The 25,755-nt window shown below is 37.7% G+C and overlaps 3 protein-coding genes across 3 annotated transcripts; 2 read left to right on the top strand and 1 right to left on the bottom strand.

Moving 5' to 3' along the window:
• The first annotated feature begins 885 nt into the window (after positions 1–885).
• On the top strand, positions 886–5,894 carry LOC118797454 (zinc finger protein 84-like). Its single transcript, XM_036556820.1, has 2 exons — positions 886–1,716; positions 3,796–5,894. The coding sequence occupies exons 1-2, from the start codon at positions 1,380–1,382 to the stop codon at positions 4,824–4,826; spliced, it is 1,368 nt and encodes a 455-aa protein (XP_036412713.1). The 5' UTR covers positions 886–1,379; the 3' UTR covers positions 4,827–5,894.
• Positions 5,895–10,303: 4,409 nt separating this feature from the next.
• Positions 10,304–17,034, top strand: si:dkeyp-68b7.7 (zinc finger protein 286A). The gene is made up of 2 exons (XM_036556644.1): positions 10,304–11,457; positions 13,299–17,034. The coding sequence occupies exons 1-2, from the start codon at positions 11,199–11,201 to the stop codon at positions 14,270–14,272; spliced, it is 1,233 nt and encodes a 410-aa protein (XP_036412537.1). The 5' UTR covers positions 10,304–11,198; the 3' UTR covers positions 14,273–17,034.
• An 838-nt stretch (positions 17,035–17,872) lies between these two features.
• Positions 17,873–20,600, bottom strand: LOC118797518 (ankyrin repeat domain-containing protein 34C). Its single transcript, XM_036556888.1, has 2 exons — positions 20,196–20,600; positions 17,873–18,880 (listed from the first exon to the last, which is right to left on the bottom strand). The coding sequence occupies exons 1-2, from the start codon at positions 20,598–20,600 to the stop codon at positions 17,873–17,875; spliced, it is 1,413 nt and encodes a 470-aa protein (XP_036412781.1).
• Positions 20,601–25,755: the final 5,155 nt, after the last annotated feature.

Here is a 25,755-nt window from a genome sequence, read left to right as displayed (position 1 = left end):
CTTTGTGTAAATAGACCACAATATAGAATTATGTACACATATGCAGTTGTGACTGGCATATGTCTGAATTTATACAAACACTATTTCATTCTGTAGTAAACTTGTTTTTGCTAGTTTATGTTTATGAACAGAGACCTACAGATGCAATATAGTGAAGGAAAACACATTTGTGAACCTGTGTTTAAAGCAAGTTTTTATTAAACTTAAACTGGTAACTAAGTTGCAAATAAATCTTAAACTGAAACTTTGCTTGTTTGCAAAAAGTTATTTCACAGCCACTCGGTTCTACCTCATGGAAATTGTTTGCATTCAGTGTTTTGTGCTTTTAATAGACATTATTATTAATAGACATTTTAATAGACATCAGTGTATTTTCACCTAAAATGAGCAAGAGTCTTGTTACAAAAATGGTAATAGGACATTAGAGTCATAATTAATCTTTTAGTGCTTTTACTTTCGATACTTAAGTACATTTGAAGGCAAATACTTTTGTACTTTTACTCAAGTGGAGGTCTAAAAGGAGGACTTCTACTTTCACTGGAGTAATATTTTACCTTGGATATCTCTACTTTAACTCAAGTACATGATTTGTGTACTTCGTCCACCACTGTAAACCATTAAAAATGGATGTTGGTTTCTGGTGGTGTCCAGTACTAACTAATGGTATTGCATGTTTTCCTGATAGGTTGATATCACAGCCGTACTGAAAAAAAGACCACTATAATTTCTCATCGCGATTAATCAGTCGAGAATGAGCGCAGGAAACAAAATCACTGGTTTCAGTAGGTGGCGGTAAAGCTGGACTGCGGCCCATCAAAACACAGCTTGTAAAGAGAGGAAGATCAGATTTCCCATCGTTCTACGCGGATTCACAGATCTTCAAATAATGTCCTCACAGGAACCGCTGCCGCGTATGATATATACATCGCAAAACGTGCACAGCGCCCTGCAAGAATAAGTTGAACGTACCGACCGACTGGGGATGTTTTACTAAATTCTGGTCGAAACGTTCGTTCTGGAGACACGATATGGTTTTGCTGTCACTCAAAGAAGCTTACAGGAAATATAAGAACTGATACCGGCTTTGTGTATCTGCCCGACCTCCAAACGCCTCGTTAATGCGTTTGCCGCTGTTAGTTAACCCAGCTGTGGCTAACCGTTAAGTCGCGAACTTGCTAACGGTATTATCGCTTTAAAACAGTGTTTCGCGCGAAAATTTCCTGCAAGTATTTTGCGATCAAACAAATCCCCAGTTCACGTTAGAAGAGAGTGTTCAGTCAAACTGTGAAATGTTTATATGTCTGAGACGTTAGCTTAATTGCTAACGTAGGTTATCTGCCTGTTTTTTGCAAAGACCGGTATTGAAATAACGCCAAAGTATGGTAACTCTGCAACATCACGTGTCGAGTATTCTGGACAAATCAGCCAGAGCCGCGGCCGAGGAGATCATCAAACTTTTCGACAGCAGTTTCGAAGCTTTCAGTGAAGAGCTTCATAAAAGACAGGAGGAAATCGACACCCTTAGAAGGAAGCTCGAAGTGGCTGAGACCGAACTTAACCATGAAGACAGATCTGGACCAGCTTACTTATGCGCACAGTGTGGGGTCAGCCTGAACACTATGATCCCACTTGAGGAGAATCACAAAGCTCCTGACTCTGACAGCAATCTGCCGCAGGATTTAGAAGCAGATCTGAATGACCAAACGATGGATCATGGTGAGGAATCATTTGTGATGAAATGAAATATTTTCCCATTGCATTTGATTCAGAGCTATCAGTGGGATTTTCCATGATAACTGACAAAGAAATACAGTCTGAGCAACAGGATGTCAATACAGTAAAATAGGGAAAATGGATGAAAACTATAGACTTTTAAAAGCCTGAGGATCTCTCATTTGCTGCCCTTAGTGGGAACCACTGTCAGTAATAAAAAAAAAATGTATTCTGTATGTTTTTATATTGTCTATTGTTGGTATTTGGTAAGATCACTATTTTGCACAAAGACCTGTAAATTGTTTTGGATGGATCATTTTAGCAAATTGGTTCCAAGTCATAGTTGAAAACACACGTCAGACTTATAACTGACTTTAACTTGCATCATTTTGCTTTGAATGTCTATATTTTTGAAGGCCTATATTTTAGTTATTATCTAATAATTATTAAAATGAACGATAGAACATTACATTCCATCACTACTAATACAATAATGATGCCTCTGAAACTTCACCAGATGTTTCAGTAGTGACAATTATAGCTAGTTGTGAGCATAACCTAAAAACACTAGCCAGTACATGACTAGCAAACACAGTACACACATAAAATCATAATATTTTTCCAGGTTATTTAAGTTTACTTAAGTTTACTTAAGTAGTGACAGTTCTTAAGGTTACACACCGATCTTCAGACTTTGGGTCACATTTACTCAATAACAACTACTCAGAACTGCTCACCATCTGGCCATGCGGGACAGGGATGCAGTCTTACTTTCTGCTGGGGTGTGGCTAAAATAAGGCCCTGCCTATGGACTAAAACTCTATGGACTAAAACTCTAAAGTAATTTCTCGAAGCTAAGGATGCAGTCGAGGTAGGAGAGACCTTTCTAGCGCTGGTATACGAAAGCTTGTCTTCATTGTTCACTCACATTTGAGACGGTCTGAGCAGGCTGTACTGACACATCACAGTTTACTGACATAAGTGACACTTTTAGTACAAACTTTCAGTACAAACTCTGGTGCCACAGCATCCACTTGTGGCTCTTTAAGCCATTTTTCATATCCTTTTGAGCTGCACATGAAGGTTGTTAGGAGACTGAAGGTCTTGAAGCATATCAAAACTGAAAGACTAACCGCAATCTTCGATTCTCACAAATGAAGGATGCATTTCTCAGGTGCGTTCAAAGGATTGTACAAAATGAAACAGACTTCAGTGACATAATGGCTGAGAAATGCTGCCTTTCTCAGCTGCATCTCTTAGCTTTGAGAAACAGCTATTATATTATAAAAAACCATGAGACAGCGTTGAATAGTTTTTGATTATAAGTTTTTTATTTAGACATTAAACTCATGATAAATCGAAATCTTTTAAAAAAAAAAACAAAAGATCTTTTTGATGAAAAAATATATATATTATTTTCAGGAATGTAGGGGTTAAGGTTTGGGACAGCCACCTCCTAAAAGAAATTACCCAATATGTGATGATTTTGTATACTTACCTTATTACTGTCTCTGTTAATTCATTGGGTTTAAGTAGATCATAACCCTGTGGGACCACACTGAACTAATTCAGCAGAATGGTCCATATAGTTTAAAACAGTATATATTTACAGCTCTGTAGGATTAACACATTTTACTACATGAAATATCTAAAGCTGAATTGAATCTTGAACTCAGAATGAGAAAAGTGCACACATTGGCCACTTTATTAGATTATCTACACTCATTGGCAGTTTTTTCATTGCCTTTGTCAGTTTCACTGGAGTCCTAAGATTGATCCACCACATACATAATACCTGCTCCGAGGTGGTACTGTGGGGATCCTGATTATTAAAGAAGGCCTAACAAATTATACAGAGAAACAAATGGACTACAGTCTAATTGATGAATTACAAAAAAATGGACAATGAATGTAGAAACAAACGAATACCTATACCTACTAATGTACCTAAAATAGTGGCCATGTGCATGTGCGATTCATCACATGTATCATCACCTGGAATTAAATAGGTATATATCATGTAGCATAATAGTTAACATATGTAAATACTAATATGTTTGCAACTACTTTTCTTTTTTGCAGCACCCATTGAGGAGATTGAAGCTGAGGATTGCATTGAGTTTGAACTGCCCCCTGAGGAGGATGACAGTTATTCACAGCTAATCCAGAAGGATGAGAGCACACGCCACACAGAGACAACACACCAGGAAGGACCTGCACGCAAGGAGGAGAGTGCCCCACATGAGATGACTCAGAAAAGAGGCAGAGGACGACCTAGAAAACAGCTAGTTGCTCCTGATTGCAAGGTTTCAAAAAGGGGGAGAGGAAGACCCAGGAAAGCAGAGGTGTCAGTTAGCTTAAAAAGTTCCAAAATATTCTCAGCTCAAGAACAACCGAAGAAAGCACAAATAAAAAAGGAAAGCGCAAATAAGCTGCAGGCAACACAGCTCAGTCACAATCAGACCTCATTAAATCACAAAGTGTCTACGGCTGAATCGCAGAGTACATCAACAATTGGATTACAGACAAATAAGAGAGGAAGGCCTAGAAAAATTCTAGACCCATTGCTTATACCTTTTGGGGAGGCCAAGTCCATTTTAAATGGCCAAGAAAATCATGTACATGGACCAGAACCATTGAAAAACAAACTTCAAGATGAGTTTTTATCCAAGACAGAAGAACATCTACCACTAAAAACCAGTCAGAAGGACCAGGCTGACAAAAGACTACAACAAAAACCAAGAAGCTGGATAGTTTGCCCCAAGTGTCCGAGGCAATTTCCTAGCAAGACAAAACTGCAGGCCCACGCGAAATTTCATCTCAAGAAAGGTGAAATAAAGTGCAAGGTTTGCGGAATGACATTTATAGGGCAAAGTCAAATGAATAATCATGAGAGAGTGCACACTGGTGAGAAGCCGTATAGCTGTAGCTTCTGCCCTAGACGTTTCCCCAATTTGTCTCAATATAAAAAACACATGCTGAATCATGCCGCCCCCGATTATGCCTGTGAGGTGTGTGGACTGAGATCCTCACAGGTGTGTAAGGACACATTCCGGAAAGCACACCTGCGCAGTAAGGCTCCCTGTTCAAACTGCGCATCGATTTATACTTGAGTCTGACATTTGTTTTTATGGTCCTGCTGTTTGACACTTGGATACCGTTCAGGAGGGTTGGGGTGGCAGTAAATTTGTCACTGCTGCCCTGACTTTTGGTATACAAAGTCTTCAAAGTAGTTCAGCTTCATTTGTTTGGACAGATAATCAGTTGCTTTTTTGGAGGTATAGTTTTCAGTGATGTCTTTTGTTTTGATTTCCAGTGGAAAATGTTTTTGCATCAATCAAAGAATTTGTATAGCTTGCTCCGGAAAAATTATTAGCTTTTAGTTGTACTTCAGACCTTTATTTGAAGGGACTTAAATGTAACTGTGTTGGTATTCAGTTGCACTTACCAAATATGACGTTATTGCTTTGGGTAAAAGGGCCCATATTGTGGAAAACTGTATCACTTAAAGAATTTGATGTATCATGTAAACATGAACGTTAAAGAAGTACCATTTTCCCTGCAGTCCATATATGGGAACTAAAACCCTATTCAGGCTGGATAAGTTTTATCTAGGGAGATACTGTAATATGATGACAGATCCATAATTTTAATCCAGAACGAATCTACCATGTCCATAGTCTGCTACGTAATAATTCCAGAGCAAATTATTTCCTATAATTTGTTACACTCTGAGCTCTTTCAGCAATAGCAGTCCTGTTTGAATCAATGATAATGTAATGACAATTCCTGGTAAGAGACATCAGTATCTCTGCTTTTTGGAGACTGCGAGCAAGGCTAACTGCTAAAATTTAGTTTTTGACACACTTCTTATATCCCTAAGTTCAAAATGGGACTACTGTAATCTAAAACATTCTTGTTGATGTTCTAATCAGAAGGCAAAGGAAAATTAAATATTTGAAGGTAGAGTGATTTCTCTTATGTTGGGCAGCGTTTGTTAAGTAAAATGACCTCACTACTAGTCTAACGCTCTTCTGTCTATTATTAACTTGAAGTTAATGTTTATAGTATGTTTGGATCCATTTAATTCTAGACTTAATGCTGAAGTGAACGTCCAGCGAACATTTTGAACTGGGCTTTTTAAAGTAGTTCGGGGAAATTACACAGATACTTCATCCCATACGAACCGACCAGTTGAGTCTTATACAAGTAACATTGCCAGACCTTCTCTGGTAAAATGCATCGAGCCTGAATTTGGTTTAAGCTGCATTTTTTTAAATTCATTTTGCAATGTCAAAAAAAACTTTTGCATATTTACATATTTGCCTATTTAGCCAAATTTAGCCCTGCCCACTCATATTGAAGTTAGGATTATAAGAAGTGTTGCAGTCCAGACTGGATAGCTCATGACGCACAACATGGCGGCTGTATTGTGGACGTCCCGCCTTTCAATAAAAAGTGCCATTCATTTGGAAAAAAGCCTGTGCAAAAGCCAAAACCACCTAAAAAAGCACATCTTATTTGAGCCAAACTCTACAAACTATGTATGGTGTTATTTGTCTGATTTTACCAGTGATTTTAAATGTTTGTGAAATGTTAGTGTGGCTGTCTGTTTCAGATTTATGAGTGAACCAATTTTCCTATAAGGACTTTTTGAATGTGGCACAATCAGAAAAGAGGTCATTTACATATATCACAAAGGCACAGTGAAAAAATAGCCAATTGAAGAGTTTAAATTGATAAAGAGAGGTTGGCCATGTGACACTGATTAACTATATATGACTTATGACTGACAAACGCACAGAAATGCAAGTCGACCTCGGGAAAAGAAAAATATTGGATGTTGCCCCTTTAAACTGTCTGTTTTTTGCAGTACATTTACCTGGTTTATTTGATCCGTTATGTTGATATTGTGTGTTGATATACAGTCAGCTTTTCGCATGACTGTTTGTACTGAACAGTATTCCATGAGTGCAATAAAAAGGCACCTTGGTCATAATTGGGCCAGCTTGAATTGAATTTCATTGATTCTCTTAGTTTACTGAAATATGGTGTTTATTTGAAAAAGAACAAAGAAAACCAAATAGGATGTAAAAAGGGTTTCATTCCAAAAGTGTTTTATGTTTTACAAGAAATATCAAGGCTATATTATGATGAATGCCACCTTTATTATAGAAGTAACAATGCTTTTCTCTTAATTCAGACTTAACCCTAAACCTAATACTGTTTTAATCACTCGAGTTTTATTAGATAGTTTGTTGATGATATGAGTAGATAATCTATATGAGAGGGTTCATATTCTATTTGTATGCTAGTTGTTTATTCTGGAGAAGAATGATTAAGTTTTGTCCCTGCCCATCTTACCATTTTTGTCTAGATGTATCTTAAAGAGAAATCCAGTTTAAGGTACCAAAACTAAAATTGAAGAAGAGTCATTAGTGCATGAATTTTAGTGTATAGTGTCTGCTGCAGGTTCAAGACCTTAGTTTGATCAATTTTTTACTCAAGCCATTACATTGAGGCCTATCAAGCATAAGCTGACATGATCCACCAATAAATGGCCCTCTTATTTATTCCTTCTATTTTTCTTGATCAAAACATTACCCTCATGTCTTGTGCACCACAAAGTACCTAGTAACCTTTACTACATTAACGAAATGGTTTACAAAAATGTTCATACCCCAAGAGTGGTCAATTGGATAACTCGTTTAATGTCTGAATCTGCATCTTTAGCTACAAGCCAAAAAGTAATGGAAGTCTAATTTCTGGGAGACACCTTGTTAAAAATACCATAAAAAAACAGTAAAACATGGCTGCAGTTGCTTGTAGAAAATGTAAATAACAATTTATGTCTGTAAATATAATTACATAAATTATATTTTTATATTACACGGTCCGTTTCCCACCCACTCCTTGAATGCATGATGCTGCCGCTAACACATGGTCTCACTAGGATTCAGACTCACAACCTTCCACAATGGGGTGAACCTTTAGACCAGTGGTCACCAACCCTCCTCCTAGAGATCTGCTTACCTGCAGAGTTTAGTTCTGCCTCTAACATGCTGCTCCTCCCCTTACACAACACTAATGCATCTGATCCAGCCAATCAAGCACTTCTGTAGAAGTTAATTAGCTGAAACAGGTGTGGCAGATTGTAGTGGGGACTAGATTCAACAGGAAGGTAGATCTCCAGGACCAGGGTTGGCGACCACTGCTTCAGACAGGTGTTCCACTCAGGAACATGAATGCTTTTATTGGGAGCTGTTATTTCAATGATATTGACAGATATTTCTGCAAATTGATATAAGGATTTATTGATGCAGATTATCAGTCAATATATATTTTCTAACTGAACAACTGTGCACATGTTTGTAACTTTATCTAAATGCATGCATAAAAGTAATTGCAAAATAAGGGGACTTAGTAGTTGTTCATGTGATTTAAACAGTAAACAAGCAGGAGCATTTGAAGGATCAGCTTGCAAAACATGTAGCAGTGATGTTAGCATGTTAGCACCACATATCAAAAAATGTTTACCATAAACTGATTTCTGTTTGATGGATTAGCAGTTGTATGGTTAAACATCCTGTTTTTTTAGACAATACATGGATGTCTTCTATGAGCTTCGTAGAAAAAATTAATATTACATTTCTTACCTTTTCAATACTGTTAATTGACAGCAAAAGACTTTTTTACATTTACACTTTTCAAAAATAATGCTTTACTTAATTTTGTATTTTAACACATCTTTTACGGGGAACAAACCATGGTATTTTTCTGCAAATTTTCAAACACAATTTCCACTTATTTGCAAAGTTTAACATATTGGAAAAAATAAAACAAAACGTAAAATGTGCCATAACTTTTGCACAGGCCACATTTTATGTTTTAATATTTTTCCAATATGTTAAGTTCAACAACAGTAAATATGCATTAAATTGTGGATTTTGAGATTACAAAGTCTATGCAGAGACAGTTAGTGTCCAGAAGGTGGAGGTAGTGCGTGTTCATTTGCCTCATTAAAGCAGGAGCAGTCAGGAAGTGCCTGTGGAGTAAAGCGGTAGTAAACAATGCAGCGTGGTGGAGGCGGTGCTGTGGCTTTGTGTGGCCAGAAGAGACAGTAAAACCAGTAAAACACATGTTCCTCAGAACTACTGATTAACAAGAGCACCGCTGGATCAAGACTATAAACATGGATTCCCGTGTTAGGGTCCAGTCACAGATAGCTGGCATTATGGACGTCCTGGTGAGAGCTGCGGTGCTGGAGGACGCGGCGGTGTTAGAGAGGAGAATCACCACTCTGCAATGTCTTCCGGTTTTCTCAAACGCTAGAGGGCGCTCCCGAGTGCCATTCATTGAGGACTCACTCGCGGGCGCCCTCTGCTGTTTTTTATATTACTTGGGGGGGGGGGTTGGCAGCCTGTTCACCCGCCTCCAGACCACTATAGCATTAGAGCCACAGTGAAGCTAGCAGCTCCTGATAAATGCTCAGTCGCTGTTCAGGTCCAAAACTAAAAACGTAGGTCTTTCAGGATTAAGGATTAAGTAAGGTTTTTTAGTATAAAGCATTTTTATTCGCAAAAAATATGAAATTCTTAAAAAAATCTCTGTCTAAAGTGTCTGAAGTGGAAACTAAGTAATTTAAACAAAACCCATAAATGTATCAATAGAAAAAGAGTAACATTTCCACATTTCCCTCAAACACGTGAAGCTACGTCTTTATAATGCATTTCTATGTTGTAATAATAATATAATATTAATAATGATAAAATAATAACAATAGTAATAGAAAAGTTATTATTATTATTACATTGATCATCTTTTTATTTTTATTCTAATAATAATAAAAGTAATAATAATATTAATGTATTGATATATAATTACTATTATGATTATTATTTGTATGAATACATTTTCTTGTCTTTATTTTTTTGCCTCTGAATTTTCTTCTTATCATTCTTTGAATAATAATAATAATAATAGTGATAGTGATAATAATCATTGTTGTTATTTTTTATTTCTTCATGTTTATATTTATTTACTTATTTATTTTTCTCTGTTACTTATTTCATTTTTGTACTTGACTTATTAATTTTATGTAATAATAAGAAGAAGAAGGAGAATTTTTATATGAATAATGAATGTTTATCAATTTATTATTATTGCATTTCAGTATTATTATTATTTTGGCATATTTTGCTGCTACTGTATTTATTTATCTATGTACATATGTATGTATGTATGTATGTATGTATGTATATACATACATATATTTACATTTTTAATTTACAGTTTTTATTCAGCCTACAGCAGTTTCACCCTGCCATTGACACTGAAGTTAGGAGTGTTTCAGCCTGGACTGCTTTTTGAACGAGGCACAATATTGGGCAGCCAATCAGAACAGAGATCATTTACATACATACATACATATGCCTTAAATGCACAGCATAACAAAATCAGCCTGTGCAATTCTAATGGAAGGAAAGGAGGTTGGAAAATCGTAATGTAAAAATTAATTATGACTTCTTGGTGCAAAAAACTACAAAACTACATAAATGTCATGAGTGAACCTCAGAAAAAATAAATGACAGACAAATATAGGATGTGAGTGACTCAGCTTTAATTCTAGCAGAGAAAAAAGGAAGCAGCCAAACTCCGGACAAAAACCTTTATAAAAGGATTTGCAGTCTTTCTCTGTGTTGTAATTAGACGACTACTAACACATTTAATCAAGAAATGCAAGTTACACATTCACATTTTTGTAACAAAGCTGTGACCTGACAGTTAATAAAAGCCATATGAGTGTATTATTACGTTTTCATGTACAAACATACACATTGAACTTATTTTTGCTCCAAAGCTGAAATATATAATAATATTAATAAGATATATCACTACATAGTCATATAATATACAGAAATTTTTTTTCACTTTCACAGTTTTGCAAAAAACTAATATATAATAAAAGCTGGCATTATTAATATATTATTATATATCCATGCAATATACAGAAATATGTTTTTAAAACATTTCCACATAAAAAAAAGCAGGCATTATTAATATTATCGTATTTTTATACGGAATTACTATTCTATAGGGGACTTTTAAAAGACATGGAAATTGGGTTTACTATTATTCAGAGGACAAAATAAGAAACCCTGTATGAGATTCACTACTCTCATAGGTACTGTGTAAGTCTGCTATAGTTGCACACAGTTTACTTCAACATTTTTCTTTATGAGCAATCCTAAATGTTTTTGAACAAATCCTCAAACTAGACCGTGAAAGGCTTGTATTTTGGCGGGGGTTTGCCCATGATCCAAGTGTGGCGGATGTCACGTGAGCTGTCGTGGCTGCTGTGTTGTTTCACTACGGTATAAACAGCTGTAGTGTTAATGTCACACATGAGGCGCGGAGGAACAGTGGATGTGGATTTTACAGCAGCAGCTCGATCGTGTTTATGAACCGTGTCTTTAATAGTCGAGATGGCCTCCGCGGTCGTGTTACAGACGCAGATTTCTGCGATAATGGACGTGTTGACAAAAGCAGCGGTGGCAGAAATCAGTCAGCTCATTCAGGACGACAGTGTTGTTTTACATTTGGAGATAAAGCGGAGAGAGGAGGAGATTGAAGGCCTGAAGAAGCGTCTACAGGTCACCGAGAAAGAACTGAAGAAAGCGCAGGCTGCTCCTGACCGATGTTCAGTCGGAGTTCAGGTCGAAATGGCTGAAATGCCGGAGACAGGTCAGTGTCTAAAAAAGCTTCGACTGTGTCTCAGTCTGCTTACTAACGTTACCGCACTACGTAGTAAGTTATTTTCAAAATAATAAAGCCACCACTGGTGACGTACCAGTTTGACGTGCCTTTTAGTACCACATGTGCTGTTTGTAAAGCAGGCTATCCCTGCTGAAAAAAGACCATTGGCCTTATAGTTACCGTTGAGATCCCTATTAGGGATCATCAACTGCCTCTATAACCAGTCCCAGAACTGAGTTTTTTTTCTTCCCTTACTGGTCATAAGCAGTCCCTGACTGGCTGCCAGAAGAATTCCCCCATCATGCATAAACAACAATGTTCCAAGGTTGTTGTTTTAGTTTTACTGCATCCTTATAATGTGTTTCCATAGAAAGAATAAAGGGCCAATAGCGTACACTTTTTTATTTTTGTTTTTTTAGAATCAGAATCTTTATTCGCCAAGTACCAAGTGTACATTAAATTAAATCCAGTAAAATAGATATAGAAACGATTTTCTACATGAAAACATAAAATAGGCATTATACAAAAACCTGCAAGTATAAGGATGTACAATGAGAGATAAGTATAGCTACAATCAAGTACTGAAATACTGAGATACATAAATACAGGATGTGCAGGTTAGAAAACTGAGCAGCAAATATAAATATAAATGTAAATATAAACATATAAAGAATGTGTATTGCAACACGTTAAAGTGTTTATGTGCACTGACTACGGTAGCAGAAAGTGGGAAAGATGCTTATTCAGTAATATTATGGTATGGGACAGATGTGAGAGGAGTCTTTGTCACATCTTTTCTGAGCTCCATTTATGACATTTGTGTGTTGTTGCATACCAAAACCAGCCGTAATTCATTTTTGCATAATAATTTTTCATTCTCTCTGGATCCCTTAGAAGGCTGTTTTTTGTTGTGCCTTTGAAGTAGTATTCAGGCAGGACTAGTTTTACATAGGTAGGTAGGCTAAAGCAGTTTTGATCTGTAATGTTTATGAATGATTCACACAAGGAAAACATGTAAAAACATTTTAATTGTTATTTCATTTACCCTTTCAATCTATGTAGCTGTCTTAGGTGAAAGCAATGTGTCATTTGTGTAATCATTAGGAATTACATAAAAATCATTATCACATAAAATCTTTTTTTCAATCATTTTGCATGTTGTAACGTTTAGAGTCATGCACTTGAGGAAGTACGATACATATCAGCTTGATTTGCACCATAAAGAACACAAGGAGGTGCTTGTTTGAGTGCCTCCATACTTATGAGAAAATGTGAAAGTTCAATTTGCACAGGATATAATTTTACCGATATGTCAGTTTACAGTGAACTAGTATGAGCTGGGGTTATTTCTACAGTTTGTTTTGTAGTAGGTAAAATATAGCGGAATCTTTCCTAATGCAGGAGCGTGTAGTGCATAAAAAAATGACTGATCTGGTGGATTCAGATATCATTGAGAAACGCCAGTAATGAATGGCATTACCCAACGTCACCACTGAAAACGACTCCCATCCAAATTTAGTACTCAAGACTGATATATGAAAATTACCTCTGTACTGATTGGCTGCTCTGTTTCGCAAGCAGTAACTGAAACACTTCTTATAACTTCAGCATGAATGGCTAGAGCTAAATTGTTGTAGGCTAGATACACAGATACATTTTCAGTTTTGTTCTTTTGGCATTAGACACTCTATGTGATCAGTAAGATGCAGTGTTCCTAGGTCATTCTTTATTACATTAACCCATAAACCTTCAAGCTTTTTTCAGTCTTCTTTTTAGAATTTACCTACAATGATCATTTAATCAAAGCCAAACTTTCCCTCTTCATCTAGGAGATTCAATGGCCCACGGAAAGGGATCCTCACATGGAAGCCATCTTCAAATATTTAATACGAGTTTAGTGCAAGAACTCAAAGAAGAGAAACCACAGTTGTCTCACAAAATGGTACCAACTTCGCAAAACATATTGAAAGAGCCAAATGCAGCTCAGGCTTATGCAACCAAGCCAAGCGAACAACAAGACCAGGCATGTGAGGAAGATGAGTTTAGCGGTCTGGAGTTTGAAATGAAGATTGAGCAAGTGGAGGAGCTTGTGGATCAGGAGCTCAACCTGCCGAGAGTGGATTACAGGATGGTGCAGCCAGACGCTGCATCTGACGATAAGACAGACCAGAGAGACGCTCAGTTGTGGTCACCTGTTGAAGATGATGCAGCGGATGATTTTGGTGTACCTGGAGGCTGTACTGGCTTAGAGCAATACCAACAGCTTCCAACAGAACAATGTATAGAACCTGTGTTGAAGGTTCCTCAGAACTCCGAGAGCATTGCCAACAAACCCATTGACTCCTTTGGTCCTACACATGTTAGAATGGAGAGAGAGGTGCGTTATGAAGGGGGAACATTATCAAATGATGCTCAGTATGGGCAGCTAGGTAACAGTCTAAATCATGTGACACCACAAAGACAACAAGGTCAAAGCTCCTCCCATTCACCACCGAACACAAACGCAAAGCACAGACATTCATTCGGTACAGTTCACCGCCCACAAACACACTTACCTGCCAACACTCACCCCCTAGCAAACATGCTTCCTCTGCGGGGAAGAGCGCCAGCAAGCCACGCAGGCTCAAAGCCTTTCCGTTGTGAGGAATGCGGGAAAGGCTTTACACAGAGGACCCGACTGATAACGCACAAGCGAATCCACACAGGAGAGAAACCGTACCACTGCCAGCTCTGTGGTAAAATGTTCTCCAGACAGGATAACTGCCTAAGACATGTACGCCTCCACAGTGGACAGAGATGGTAAAGCCCCCAAGGCTGTATTTCAAACAGTTTAAATTACTTTAAAGGGGAATTCTTCTAGGGTTGCACTGATACCATATCGGTATCAGTTCCAATACTGGCACTTAAACACAGTATCAGTATTGGCGAAAGAGAATACTGATACCACAAAACAAGCAATTGCTGTCACACACCCTACTAAGTGACATGCATGCACGCCTATAGAAAATCTGTAACACCAGTATTTCACAGGAGACAATAGTAGTAGGTGATATACTGGTTGTGTCCAATAGTCCCATCTGTGGTGCGCCTCAGTCGGTCAGCTGCATCTGACAACACCATGGTCTCATGGGCCGGTGCTTCCATCAAGCTGAGAAATCAGCTAAAAACAGCTGCTGCTGATAGACTCTAATACTGATTACTGTAATATGCATAAACTCCAGCAGAGCGTGTTGCTCGTAGATGTAGTGCTAGTGTACAGGGCACATGTATGAGACTTTGACATGACCTTGAGAGAAATGAGAGATTCAGGTGTGAATGAGCATTTGGCTTTGTTTTTGCTGAGCCAGACAAACTGCTGCGTGCTCATGTGTATGTGCCACAGGTTTATCTATATATATATGGTTCAGTTTTATTTTTAGCGTTTTGCACAATATAATGTTTTCATTTTACTTCAGTTGTTAAATATGGTTATTATTAAGTATATGATTGCAAATACTAATTAGATATAGAAAATGAACAGAAATAAGTTTTTCTTCAAACTAGTTAGTTTAAGTAGAGTTAGTATTGATACTCAGTATCCACAGATACTTAAAGATTGGTATCAGTTTCAGCATCAGAGTGGTATCGGTGCACCCCTAAATTCTACCAGTTTTTCAGAATTTCTGCATTGTTAAATTATCATTTAGAGTGGTTTGATGTGCAATGCTCCATTCTAGAGAATCTTACCAGAAGCCAGAATTATTCACTGTGGTAGTGATAGGAACCGGATGTCTGAAGCCTTTAATGCGTCTAAAACTGCAGTTCTCAGTGTGAGGGCAGCCGAAAAATCTCTGAAATTAGTAATTTTAAAATTAGTTTATTAAATTTGTTTTGGTCATGTCTAAAAAAATGATGCTTGTTTAAGCAAATAAACATTGCTGAGGGGGGCATGAAGGGAGGGCACATTGGCACTTACTGACCTTAGGGGGGCATTAGACTGAAAAAGAACTGCTGCTCTAAAAGCTACCTCACAGAAAGCTGTTACATGAAATGGTTACTAGCACGCTGCCTGAGGTATTAAGACATTGTTTTACGATAGTTTTAAGAGACGCCTTTGACGTCAAATGTATTATTTAAATCCAGTAATGGCAGAGAGGTCAATGCAGTGTGTTGTAAGGAAAAAAACCTACCCTTTTCCCATAATCAACATTATCTATAAAAACTCAGAAGACACTGCTAGTTTCACTGGTCATTTTGAACAGTTAATAAAACTACTCTATTTGTGCTGTAGACACTGTGACCCCTGGTTCCTGTCACCACCACTGTAGAAAAATACAAGTTGATAGGTTTCTCTACAGTGCACCATTTCACATCAAACCGCTGTGGATGAATTTATTTACATTTTTTTGAAAGTTTTGAAAAAAGTCAGTGGTGTTCCTCTTTAAAAGGATCGCTATTCTATTACTTAAAGAAATACTGCAGCATTTTTCCTGTACTTAGAAAAGAACACATTTATAATAGAAGCCAATAGACAGATGCTGTAATATGTTTTTGTAGAACACTTTCATTCTGCAGTATTCATTAAGGTATTTGGACATTAACCTGTAAATCCACATAATTCAGAGGTGGGACTGTTTGTCCAGTGGGAAGAATTTGTGGCAATTTGTTACAAGCATTGTGATGTAGGCATCGATTTCAAAGGTATCGTAGGGAAAGTCAAAGTGGTAAGGCATTCTCTCGTATTTGTATTATTTTAAGATGTGTATTGTTAAAGTGTAACTGTTGTGTTTTTAAAAAAATGTTGTATGTTCAGGGATTTCAAACATTTATTCACAGAATTCAGCTACTGTCCAATGGTTTCTATTATAGGTGAGTTCAGAGTTGAGTTGCTTTTCTGTTCTTTTCAGAGCAAAGAGTACAGGAAAACATGTTGAAATTTGTCTGTGGTGATCAACAACACGAGATGCAGCAGATAAAAAAAAGCTGAAACATTCCTTTAAGGCAAACGTTAGGACTTTCTGATGGATCTGTTAGAGCAGGAAAATGCTATGTTGCTCCTGGAACAATTCTCTGACCCCCAAAAGTCTCTGTAGTTGCACACTTCTAGTGCATTTGGTGCCATTGAAGTACCGTCTCAATATGCAAGTATGAAAACTGAAGAAAAAAAAAATTATAAGTATAGAGAGCACTGGCATGTTGTATTCCTTATATTTGTCAGTGTCATTATGTACAGAGTGGTCTACTTTTTGTGTTCATGTAAGAGTGGCTCTTAGTGGGGGCTGATGGCAAATGGGACAGTGTCTTCTCACTTCAGCAAGTCAACAGGCAACTTAACATTCCTCAACTGCTTTCTCTTGATTCGTTTCGTCATACAACAGTGTTATTGTCACTCCATTCATTGTACTTCTACTTGACATGTGACATGAATATAACAATATAACAAGCCACCAAAATTTGACGTCAGTTGTGACATGCTGACATGATGAGATGTTAAACTCTTGTGACATGCAGTCCATCAGCTTTATCAGTGCCATTTTTTTTAAAAGAATTGAATGACATTTCATAAAATAAAAGAGCCTTGAATGAGTCTTGAAATGTGTTATTTTCTGAACTTGACTTTATAGTAGTATACAAAAGTACACCCACAGTCAAATTACATGTTTAGTTGGTTTTCTAAGTGAAAATAAGTTAATACATCCTCTACAGAGAGCACACTTATTAAATATTATTAAATGGCATTCTAATTTAAATGCACAATTTCTATTTATCTGCTGAGTTTAATATTAGAAAAAAGAAAACATAAAATATAAAATGTGCCATAACTTTTGCGTTTTGCTTTTATGTTTTTTTCTTTCTCCAATATGTTACATTGAGCAAACAAACACTAATTATGCTTTAAATGTGCAGATGTGTGTTCTCTGTGGAGGATGTGTTAACTTATTTTCACTTGTGTATTTTATTTCTTCCACTATGTGTATTTTATGTTGATTAAAGTCAATCTACAGTGTACATTGAAACATCACATGCATAAACTAGACAGCAGAAGGTATTTTAGATGTTTTATTCTATATTTCAAAGTTGAAGCTATTAAATGATGCATAATATACTGTTATTTTCTATTTATAGTTGTTTCCTTTCGGTAGTCTGTGTTGTGATTTGATCACTATTTTTAAATATGAGAGCTTTTTGATCTTAATTTTATCACAGCTTAATTCTCAATGTTCTACAGCTTTCACAGTCATAATGGAATCATCTACAGCTCTTACCATCATTCTGAGCTCATCTAACAATTCTTCATTTGTCTTCCTACAAATTATATGAAACCTTTGAAGTTCTACAGGGCTAACATTGTTGGAATCAGTTTATCAGTTTAATATTATTGAAATCAAAGTGTATGTAAACTATTCCTTCTGAGCTTCATATTTCATAGGATGAAGAGTATCTCCTCCGTACTGCCCTCCTGACTCATCTGTTCCAGCTGAATGGAGTGGCGGCGTGTAGGTCTTCGGCTCCTTGAACCACCCTGCCTTTGCGCTTGGGTCTCTTCAGCTCTGGCGGTGGGGCTAGGCTCTCCAGGGCAGGAACATGTGGATGTGTTCGCAACTGGGAGAGGGGGCAAGAAGCTACCACTACGTATTTGAGTCCTTAAACTCAGCTGCTCCTGAGGCTTCCACTTCCTCATGCTGTTAAATTCACGAGGAGCAGCAGGGGGCGCCAGAGAAAGAGAGCTGGTGCTACTAGAGCAATGGTGGAGGTTCCTGCTGATAGGAACCGGCGGTAGTGTTAGAGTGGTGGGCTGGTCATTTAAGCGGGTGTCTGAGCTAGATAGATTGAGAGAAAGGGTGGGCAGCTGAAGTAAATTCTGTCCGGTGAGAGCAGGTAGAGTGTTTCTTCGGCTGTGTAGACGTTCCGGGACGGCCAGACACTCCAGGCTATGCTTGTCCACATAACTTCTGGACACCACTCGCCCAGAGTGTTTGTGGTCAGCTGCCTGTGGCCCATCACTCTGATCTAACTGATGAACAAGCAAGCTTGTTCCTGCCACCCCTTCCTCTTCTTCTTGCACTGTTCCTTGCCTCACCGTTTCCTCATAAGTGCGGCTGAGGTGAGCCAGGTTTTGGATGGCCACCCAAGGCTCGGAATGCAGTCTCTGGCGATTCACTGTCTCTGTCTCCTGAGGCAGAGGCGAGCCCACTCTGCTTCCTCTCTTCCCTGAAGCCCTGAAGTTAAAGATATTCTCTCCCTCTGTCTCTGAGTTTGGGGAACTGGTCTTCAGTTCGATGTCAGAGGGTGACATGCATGAGACAGGTGAGGTGTTGGGCGAAGGAGGCACATTCAGGTAGCGGCGGGTCACTGTGGCCCCGTCGGAGCTTAGATCCGTAGCAATGATGATAATATCTCGGCCCTTGGCCTTGCAGGCGTCCAGCAGCACCTGATAAGAAGTGTAGTTTATGTTATATGCTGGTATACAGCATAGGAAACTACTAAGGCTTTCATATATCCACATAAAAATACAAAATGAAAAGGTAAGAGATTAGCATATTTGGCTAATACTAATGCTGTATGTGAAATTTTGATACATAAAAGAAAAGTAACATTACAAAAAAGAGTTTTGCCCTTGCTAGGCTAGTTGCCTGGGGCAGAAACATCACTGGGTCAATGTCTTTAGCGTCTCAATTTCACAGATCCTGGTGAGTTAACTACCGACAGCTATTATAACTAGCCTTGTAATTTGCCCCATAGAGAATATTATTAGGAATTTAAGGGAACACCCTCCCTTAATTGAATTTAACCATCGCTTGCTGTGAACATGCTTACTAGCGTCTGCTATAAAGACTAAGGAACCTGAAATATCTTGAAGGCGGGTGGAACTTCTCTAAAACTAGAACTACTTTGAGTGACTTTCTGGGGACAGGCTATTTGAAAGATTTTTAATTTTTTCGTTAGGGGGTTAATGCAGAAGGAAGACAGCATCAACATTACTGTTTGCAAGATGAATATATTACTGCAGCCATATAACTGTAGTAACTTCTTCAAAGCATGATTACAATGGAGAGCATGGATTATACCTATTACACTTATGTCAAATAAGGAGGAAAAATGCTAAAAGCTAAAGTTAAGTTAGCAAACTGGCTATATAGATATTGTACTTCAATTTGGTATCTTTTCTCTGACTGAAAGGATAAAAAAAACACATCTTTGATGTAAGTTTTGAGCTGAATGAAGATAGGATTCAGGTTTTCTTTATGATTTGGTTCAATGACCAAGATAAGTCTTACACTAATGCTAGTTTGATTGTTTTTTTTAGCCCATAGATCAATGTCTAGGCTAGCTGTTAGAATTGGGTGACATCACAGGGATTCCCAATGGTCGTATGATGTTTTTGCGTAATGCATGTTGGGCATTGTAGCGAGAGAACAGTGATAAATGGAAACATAATAAACATCTTTCAAACCGGGCTGAGAGATATAATGTTGCTTTACAGAATACTGCATAACATGACAACTAACAAACTCTTCTTAGGATGGCATGAATATAGCAATAACGTGATATATATATATATATATATATATATTATATATATATATATATATATATATATATATATATATATATATATATGTGACTAGCTAACTAGGGTAGTCATACTATCCACAGTCAACATTTTGATACATGTACATTTACATGCATAAAAGTATATATGGTCACAGTATGCCCAGGGCTTCAAACTAGTCTACACCACTGACCTGAATAGTGTCCTGGTCATGGGCGTTGATGGCATAAACTAGAGCTGATGCGCCTGCATAATCCTCCATGCTGGGATCGGCACCGGCAGAGATGAGGGCCGCAGCCACCTCAGCGCCGGCCCGCTCCATGCAGGCATACATCAGGGCGGTCCGGCCAGCCTTGTCCTGGACGTTGGGGTCAGCCTGGTTCTTGATGAGGAAGCGGATGAGCCTCAGCATGGTGCTTCCCGACTGATTGCCCCTCATGGCCCGACATGCGGCCAGCAGCGGGGTCTCTCCTCGCTGATTGCGCTCATTGACATGCGCACCCCCCTCCACCAGCAACCGAACCAGACGGAGCTTGCCCAGCTGGGCCGCTGTGATGAGTGGGCTTCCATCCACCAGATACTCCTGTGTTTCTGCCATAGCTGGAGCTCTGATGGGGATATTTCTTATAGGATTTTCTTATGAGTGATTAGACAGAAATACTTTAGTATTTTAGTCCTTTAGTCCTTTGAGCTAAATGCATAAAGGAAAATGGACCAAAAAAGAGAAAGCAGATTACCAATTCACCTATATATTTTTTCTTTCTCTCAACGCATTTTGGGCAGCATATTAATATATCACAAATAGTAGAGAGTATTCTTAATCATTTATTGAAAATAAAAGGCTTTGTAAAGTGTAAAGACCCCCATTCAAGATTCTGGTACTTTAATTTTAGTAACAGCATAGATGATCTGAATAAGATACTGAAATCTATGTTGTTTCTCCACTGAAAGTGGCTAGTAATGATTTCGAGCTTGAAATGTCAAGCAGTCCAGGCAGCATTATAAAAGAGTTTGACCCGTTTGAATGTAGGCTGCTTTGAAATGCCTTCATCTCAGTAGGAAAGCAGCCCGAGTTAAAAGGGAAAAAGAGGTCAGCGGTGTTGGACCAGCATTCAAAAGCATTGCATAACTGACCGAGTCCTCCACAGCCAGTTATAGCACAAAATTTTTCCACGATTTCAGTATATTTTTATTAGGAAACATGAATTTGAATTGTTTTCCATTTCTAATATACTAATCATTTTATGTATTAGGAAGTGTTTACCAGTTTGACTGAGGTACAAATTGCCACTGTCAGGAGAATAAAAAACCTTTACAAGAGAAGGAAAGAATGTAATGTATGTTAATATAAAGAGATTTTGGACCATTATATTTGTCAACTCGTCATAAAACGTTCCCACAAGTAGGGATGCACCAATATTGGGAATTTTGGGCCGGTGCCAACACCTGATATTTTTCATGTACAAATCTGCCGGTGCTGATGCATAAACATTTACAAAATGTAGAAACGGAGACTAACTCTACCTGGATTAGCATTACGGAGAAGTATAACTTACCTGTAGAGAATTACAAATGCAGTGAAATAAATAGAATTCAGTCATTTTGCATAGCTAAAAAAACATTCTGCCCATCCAGAGTACAATAAATATGTTATCAAATGTCGATATGAAATATTCATCAAGCCTAAATGTCTGTCTGACGCTGATACATTTTTTAAAGAAATTATCTATATGATTCTAATATTACCTTGCATTCCGACACACAATGTAGGCCCAAAGGGAGCTAGCATTTTTCAATGGTGCACATTTCATCATGAGTTTTTTAATGTCAGTGACAAAATGTACAAGAAAACATGCAGAGAAATGCATGAAGTGGTCATTATTCCCTCAAACAATAGTGCATACACTCTTCAGACAGAAAATTCTGCAGTTGTAAAGAGGATCAGTAACGTATTTGCACAACAGCGAACTTATAGTATAATTTGAGAAATGTATAATTGTGAGAAAATTGCAACTGACCTTCTGTTTCCTTCGACACGACATGATACAGGCTGCAAATAGTTCCTCTTCAGGGTCTTTCCAGTACCTGATGTGCTGTAGGTGGAGTGGTCGAGAGGAGTGTGTATCTTTGAGAGGGACCCAGAGTGCATGTGTGGGAGGATGACATCCTGCGATAAGTGTGTGCGCATGTATGCTTACTAGGAATATTATGTATGCTGTGCCATGAAAAAGTATTTTCTTTTTATTGTGGCATAGTGTGCTTTTTGTTGAGAACCTTTAACTGTCCGCATTGCTGGAAAGTTTCAGCTTAAGTGATGTTTCGATTCAACAGGGCTGATAGTAATCAAGCCTTAATTGATCCCAGTTAGCACCTAAAATTTGTTAATTGGTTGATTGAGTAACTAAGGGGCAATTACTTTTTCACACGTGGCCAAGTGGTGTTGGATAAGTTTTTTCTTTCAAAAAATGATCATTTAAAAAGTATATTGTGTTTACTCAGGTTGCTTTTGTCTTCTGAAATAATTAAGTGCAACATGCAAAAATTAAAGAAATCAAGAGGGGATAAATACTTTTTCACAGCATAGGGTTTTTCAACTATAGAGTAAACAGTCATATATATACTGAAGTCTCATCGAATTCTCAATCTGTGTTTGGAAAACTACTGTAGTAGTCTTGAATTAAAACCCATGATAGTTCTGCCCACTAATGTTCAAATGGTTATCAAAGGATTTTAGTGGAAAAATAGTTCATTTTGGGACTAAAATGTTCATACAGCACTGACCTCATGAAAGATACTTTTCAACCTAACATTGGAAGCACTATATAGAAGTTGATGAATTATGAATGTTGTGTGAGATCATTCCTTCAACCCACTGTTGGGTAAAAGATAAAAATTTAGAAATGTATGACAAACACTTCTGTGAAGTGGTATATCCCAAAAAGCAAAAACGAGAAGACCTTTATTTATAATTCAAACAGAAAGGCTGTAAAAATAAATAGAAAAAGCACTTCAGAATTACAGGAACAAAAAAGGGAAATGTAAAACACAAATGAAAGAATGAATAAAAATGGAGAAAAATTCTTTCAACAGGTCAGCACGTTTGCACAAACACACAACCTCACACGCAAAGGCGTGACTACGGTAAAAGAACCGAAAGCCAAATTAGAGAGAGAGAGAGAGATAAGCAAGAAGGGTTGTGAGAGCACCCTCAGGTGCCCCCCCCCCAACATCCCTAACACAGACTTGGACAAAGCAGTTATATCTTTAGGCCTTTATACTACCATATTGTGCCATCCTGTGTTTTTACAGACTCATGAAACCCACTACAGTTTCTTTTTCCATGTGCTGTGCAGCCAAATCAGGACCAGGAAATACTGAAGTAAAACTAGGCAGGTCAGTGGCTCAGCAATGGCTAACAGGCTTCTCACACAGAGCACACATTTATTTCCAGTTGTCATGCCAACACCAGTCACTCGTCTTTATCCTCTAAACATGTGGTTTTTGAGTATGAGCTACCTAAAACTGAACCTGTACTGTGGTGTGTGCCACCTTTAGCCTGCTAAATCAGCTAGTGTTAGGTTAGCCTAACAGACTACGTTTCAACAGGTTTGATTTCACCTTTGTGTTACTCCAGCACCAGTCACTCCACTTTGCTCTCTCAGACGTGAGTTATTTATCATCTACACTTGTAAAAGCAGAGCACCAGATTGGAATTGAGCCTGTGCTGTGGTGTTTGGAGCTGTGGTCCGCTAGCTAAGTTAAGTAGAAGTGCTGTTAACTTGGGGAGAGGAGCCAGCTAGCATTAGCCTAGCTAGTGAGGTACAGATCAAAACACCATAGAATAGGTTTAATTTCGGCTTTCTGTTACTCCAACGCCAGCAGCTCAACTATGCCCTCAGATTTGTGTCATTATTATCTAAACTTGGGTCAGTGTAGCTATTGTTAGCTCGAATCGACCAGCTCTGATCTATAGTAGCAGAACTGTTTAGCTCTAGCAGTTGTTGTTAGACTGTCTGTTTGATGTTTATTGTATGATGGATAGAAAATTGTGAACAGCTTTCATTTAGTTGGTGACTATGTAAGCGAACTGAACTTGTTTTTGGTTGTGAACCAGTGAACCAGTGAATCAGTTACTAACAGTCAAGGCCCAAGACTTTGAAGGTTCCTGATTAATCTCCACATAGTCACCTTTTACCCACTTTCACAATGATGGAAATACCCAGTTCCTTCCAGCTTCCGTACCACAAAAAGCACCACCATGTCTGGTAGGGTAGATTGGAGATTGGCATAAACAAGTCCTTATCTCATGTTACAATAACTTTTTCAAGGAACAATCACTCCGCAAGCACCCTGACATCCATGAAGCAAACAAACATCCCACACATACTACAGATATCATTAAAACAAAAGCCAAAGGAATATATTTCTAGGTATAAAAATACATTGTGCATTAAAAACATGCAAAGTTGATTACGTGGATAATCCACACCCCTTAACCAGATTTTATAGATTTTTTAAAATTATATCATTCAGAGTAAGTATTTTTGAGTGGTTTAATGTAAAATGCTTCATTCTAGGAAAACTTACGAAACCCAAGTTACTCACAGTGGTGAAGATAGGAATCTAACAAGTTTAATGTGTCTGAAATCTACCTCGAGTTATTACATGAAATGATTATGATGCACAGCCTGATGTCTCAGACACTGTCATGCAGTGGTTTTGAGATGATGTTTTGGCTTAAAACATTATTTATTTACATGCATGGTGGAGAGGTACAATACATAAAGGGCAATGAGAGGCAAAATAGTACCTAAAGACAACTTATTTTTCAGAATACCTTTTTTTTTTTAACATTATCAATATTACATATAAGATTCAAAAGACAAATGGAGATCATTTTGGTAATTAAATGTTTAATTATTACTAATTATTATTAATTTGGCAATTAAAATGTCTCTATTTGCGTTTTTCCAGTAAGCACCACTGTAAACGTTTCTGAATTGCACTGTAAAAAATGGCTCATCAGATGAGTGAGTGAATTAGCTTGATTCAACTCAAAAATCACATTGATTGAAAGAATCGTTCATTCAGAGTATTTATTTAGGCTGAATACAACTATTTAATTTACTTATTACTACATGAAGTAATTTATTCAGGGTGGTCTGAGTTTGTTTACATCTCAACCATTTAATTATGCAGAAATTTCAAACCGTTAGTGGACCTCCTCTTTAGAAGGAATAGTCCAGCATTTTCCAGCCTGGTGATGAAAGTCACCTCTCGGGACTCGATCAACACACAAGAGCAAGTTACTCCTCAGTGAATCTCTGTTTTATTGTTAAACAAAGGCAATGATGTTGAATTGGGAGCAGTGTACAGAGCCAAATGCAGGTATCTGTAACATCTATCAACTTTTCTCCTCTATATAAGGCCTCTAAAGTGTTGTAAGACTCTGGAAATTTCCATTAGCGAGCAAGCTAAGACAAAACAAAGAGTTTTGTTTCCAGAGATAGGACAGAAACTTAACCTTGATACTTTAAGCAACATGTTGAGGCCCACAATAAGAGGAACGAATAGAAATTCTGCAGAGATGCAGTAATTATTGGTCTTGATATGTATTATTACATATAATTGTTGGTCTTGATATATGTAAATACCTTTTATGCAGTTCAAAGTGAACATAATATTATTCTAAGTAAGTCAGTAAGTAAGTATCAGTTTCCTGGACAGAGATTAAGCCTGGTCCTGGACTACAC

The sequence above is a fragment of the Colossoma macropomum genome, unplaced genomic scaffold (assembly GCF_904425465.1).
Source record: "Colossoma macropomum unplaced genomic scaffold, Colossoma_macropomum, whole genome shotgun sequence".
Classification (NCBI taxonomy): Eukaryota; Metazoa; Chordata; class Actinopteri; order Characiformes; family Serrasalmidae; genus Colossoma; species Colossoma macropomum.
The sequence above is the reverse complement of the archived record's forward strand: the minus strand, read 5'-3'. Positions and strand labels throughout refer to the sequence as shown.

Excerpts from the sequence above, each read along its gene's own strand:
- LOC118797518 (XM_036556888.1), bottom strand. The coding sequence starts at position 20,600 with ATGGCAGAAACACAGGAGTATCTGGTGGATGGAAGCCCACTCATCACA. Across the intron at positions 18,881-20,195 it reads ATGACCAGGACACTATTCAG|GTGCTGCTGGACGCCTGCAA; the intron begins GTCAGTGGTGTA and ends ACTTCTTATCAG.
- LOC118797454 (XM_036556820.1), top strand. The coding sequence starts at position 1,380 with ATGGTAACTCTGCAACATCACGTGTCGAGTATTCTGGACAAATCAGCC. Across the intron at positions 1,717-3,795 it reads TGACCAAACGATGGATCATG|CACCCATTGAGGAGATTGAA; the intron begins GTGAGGAATCAT and ends TCTTTTTTGCAG.
- si:dkeyp-68b7.7 (XM_036556644.1), top strand. The coding sequence starts at position 11,199 with ATGGCCTCCGCGGTCGTGTTACAGACGCAGATTTCTGCGATAATGGAC. Across the intron at positions 11,458-13,298 it reads GGCTGAAATGCCGGAGACAG|GAGATTCAATGGCCCACGGA; the intron begins GTCAGTGTCTAA and ends CTCTTCATCTAG.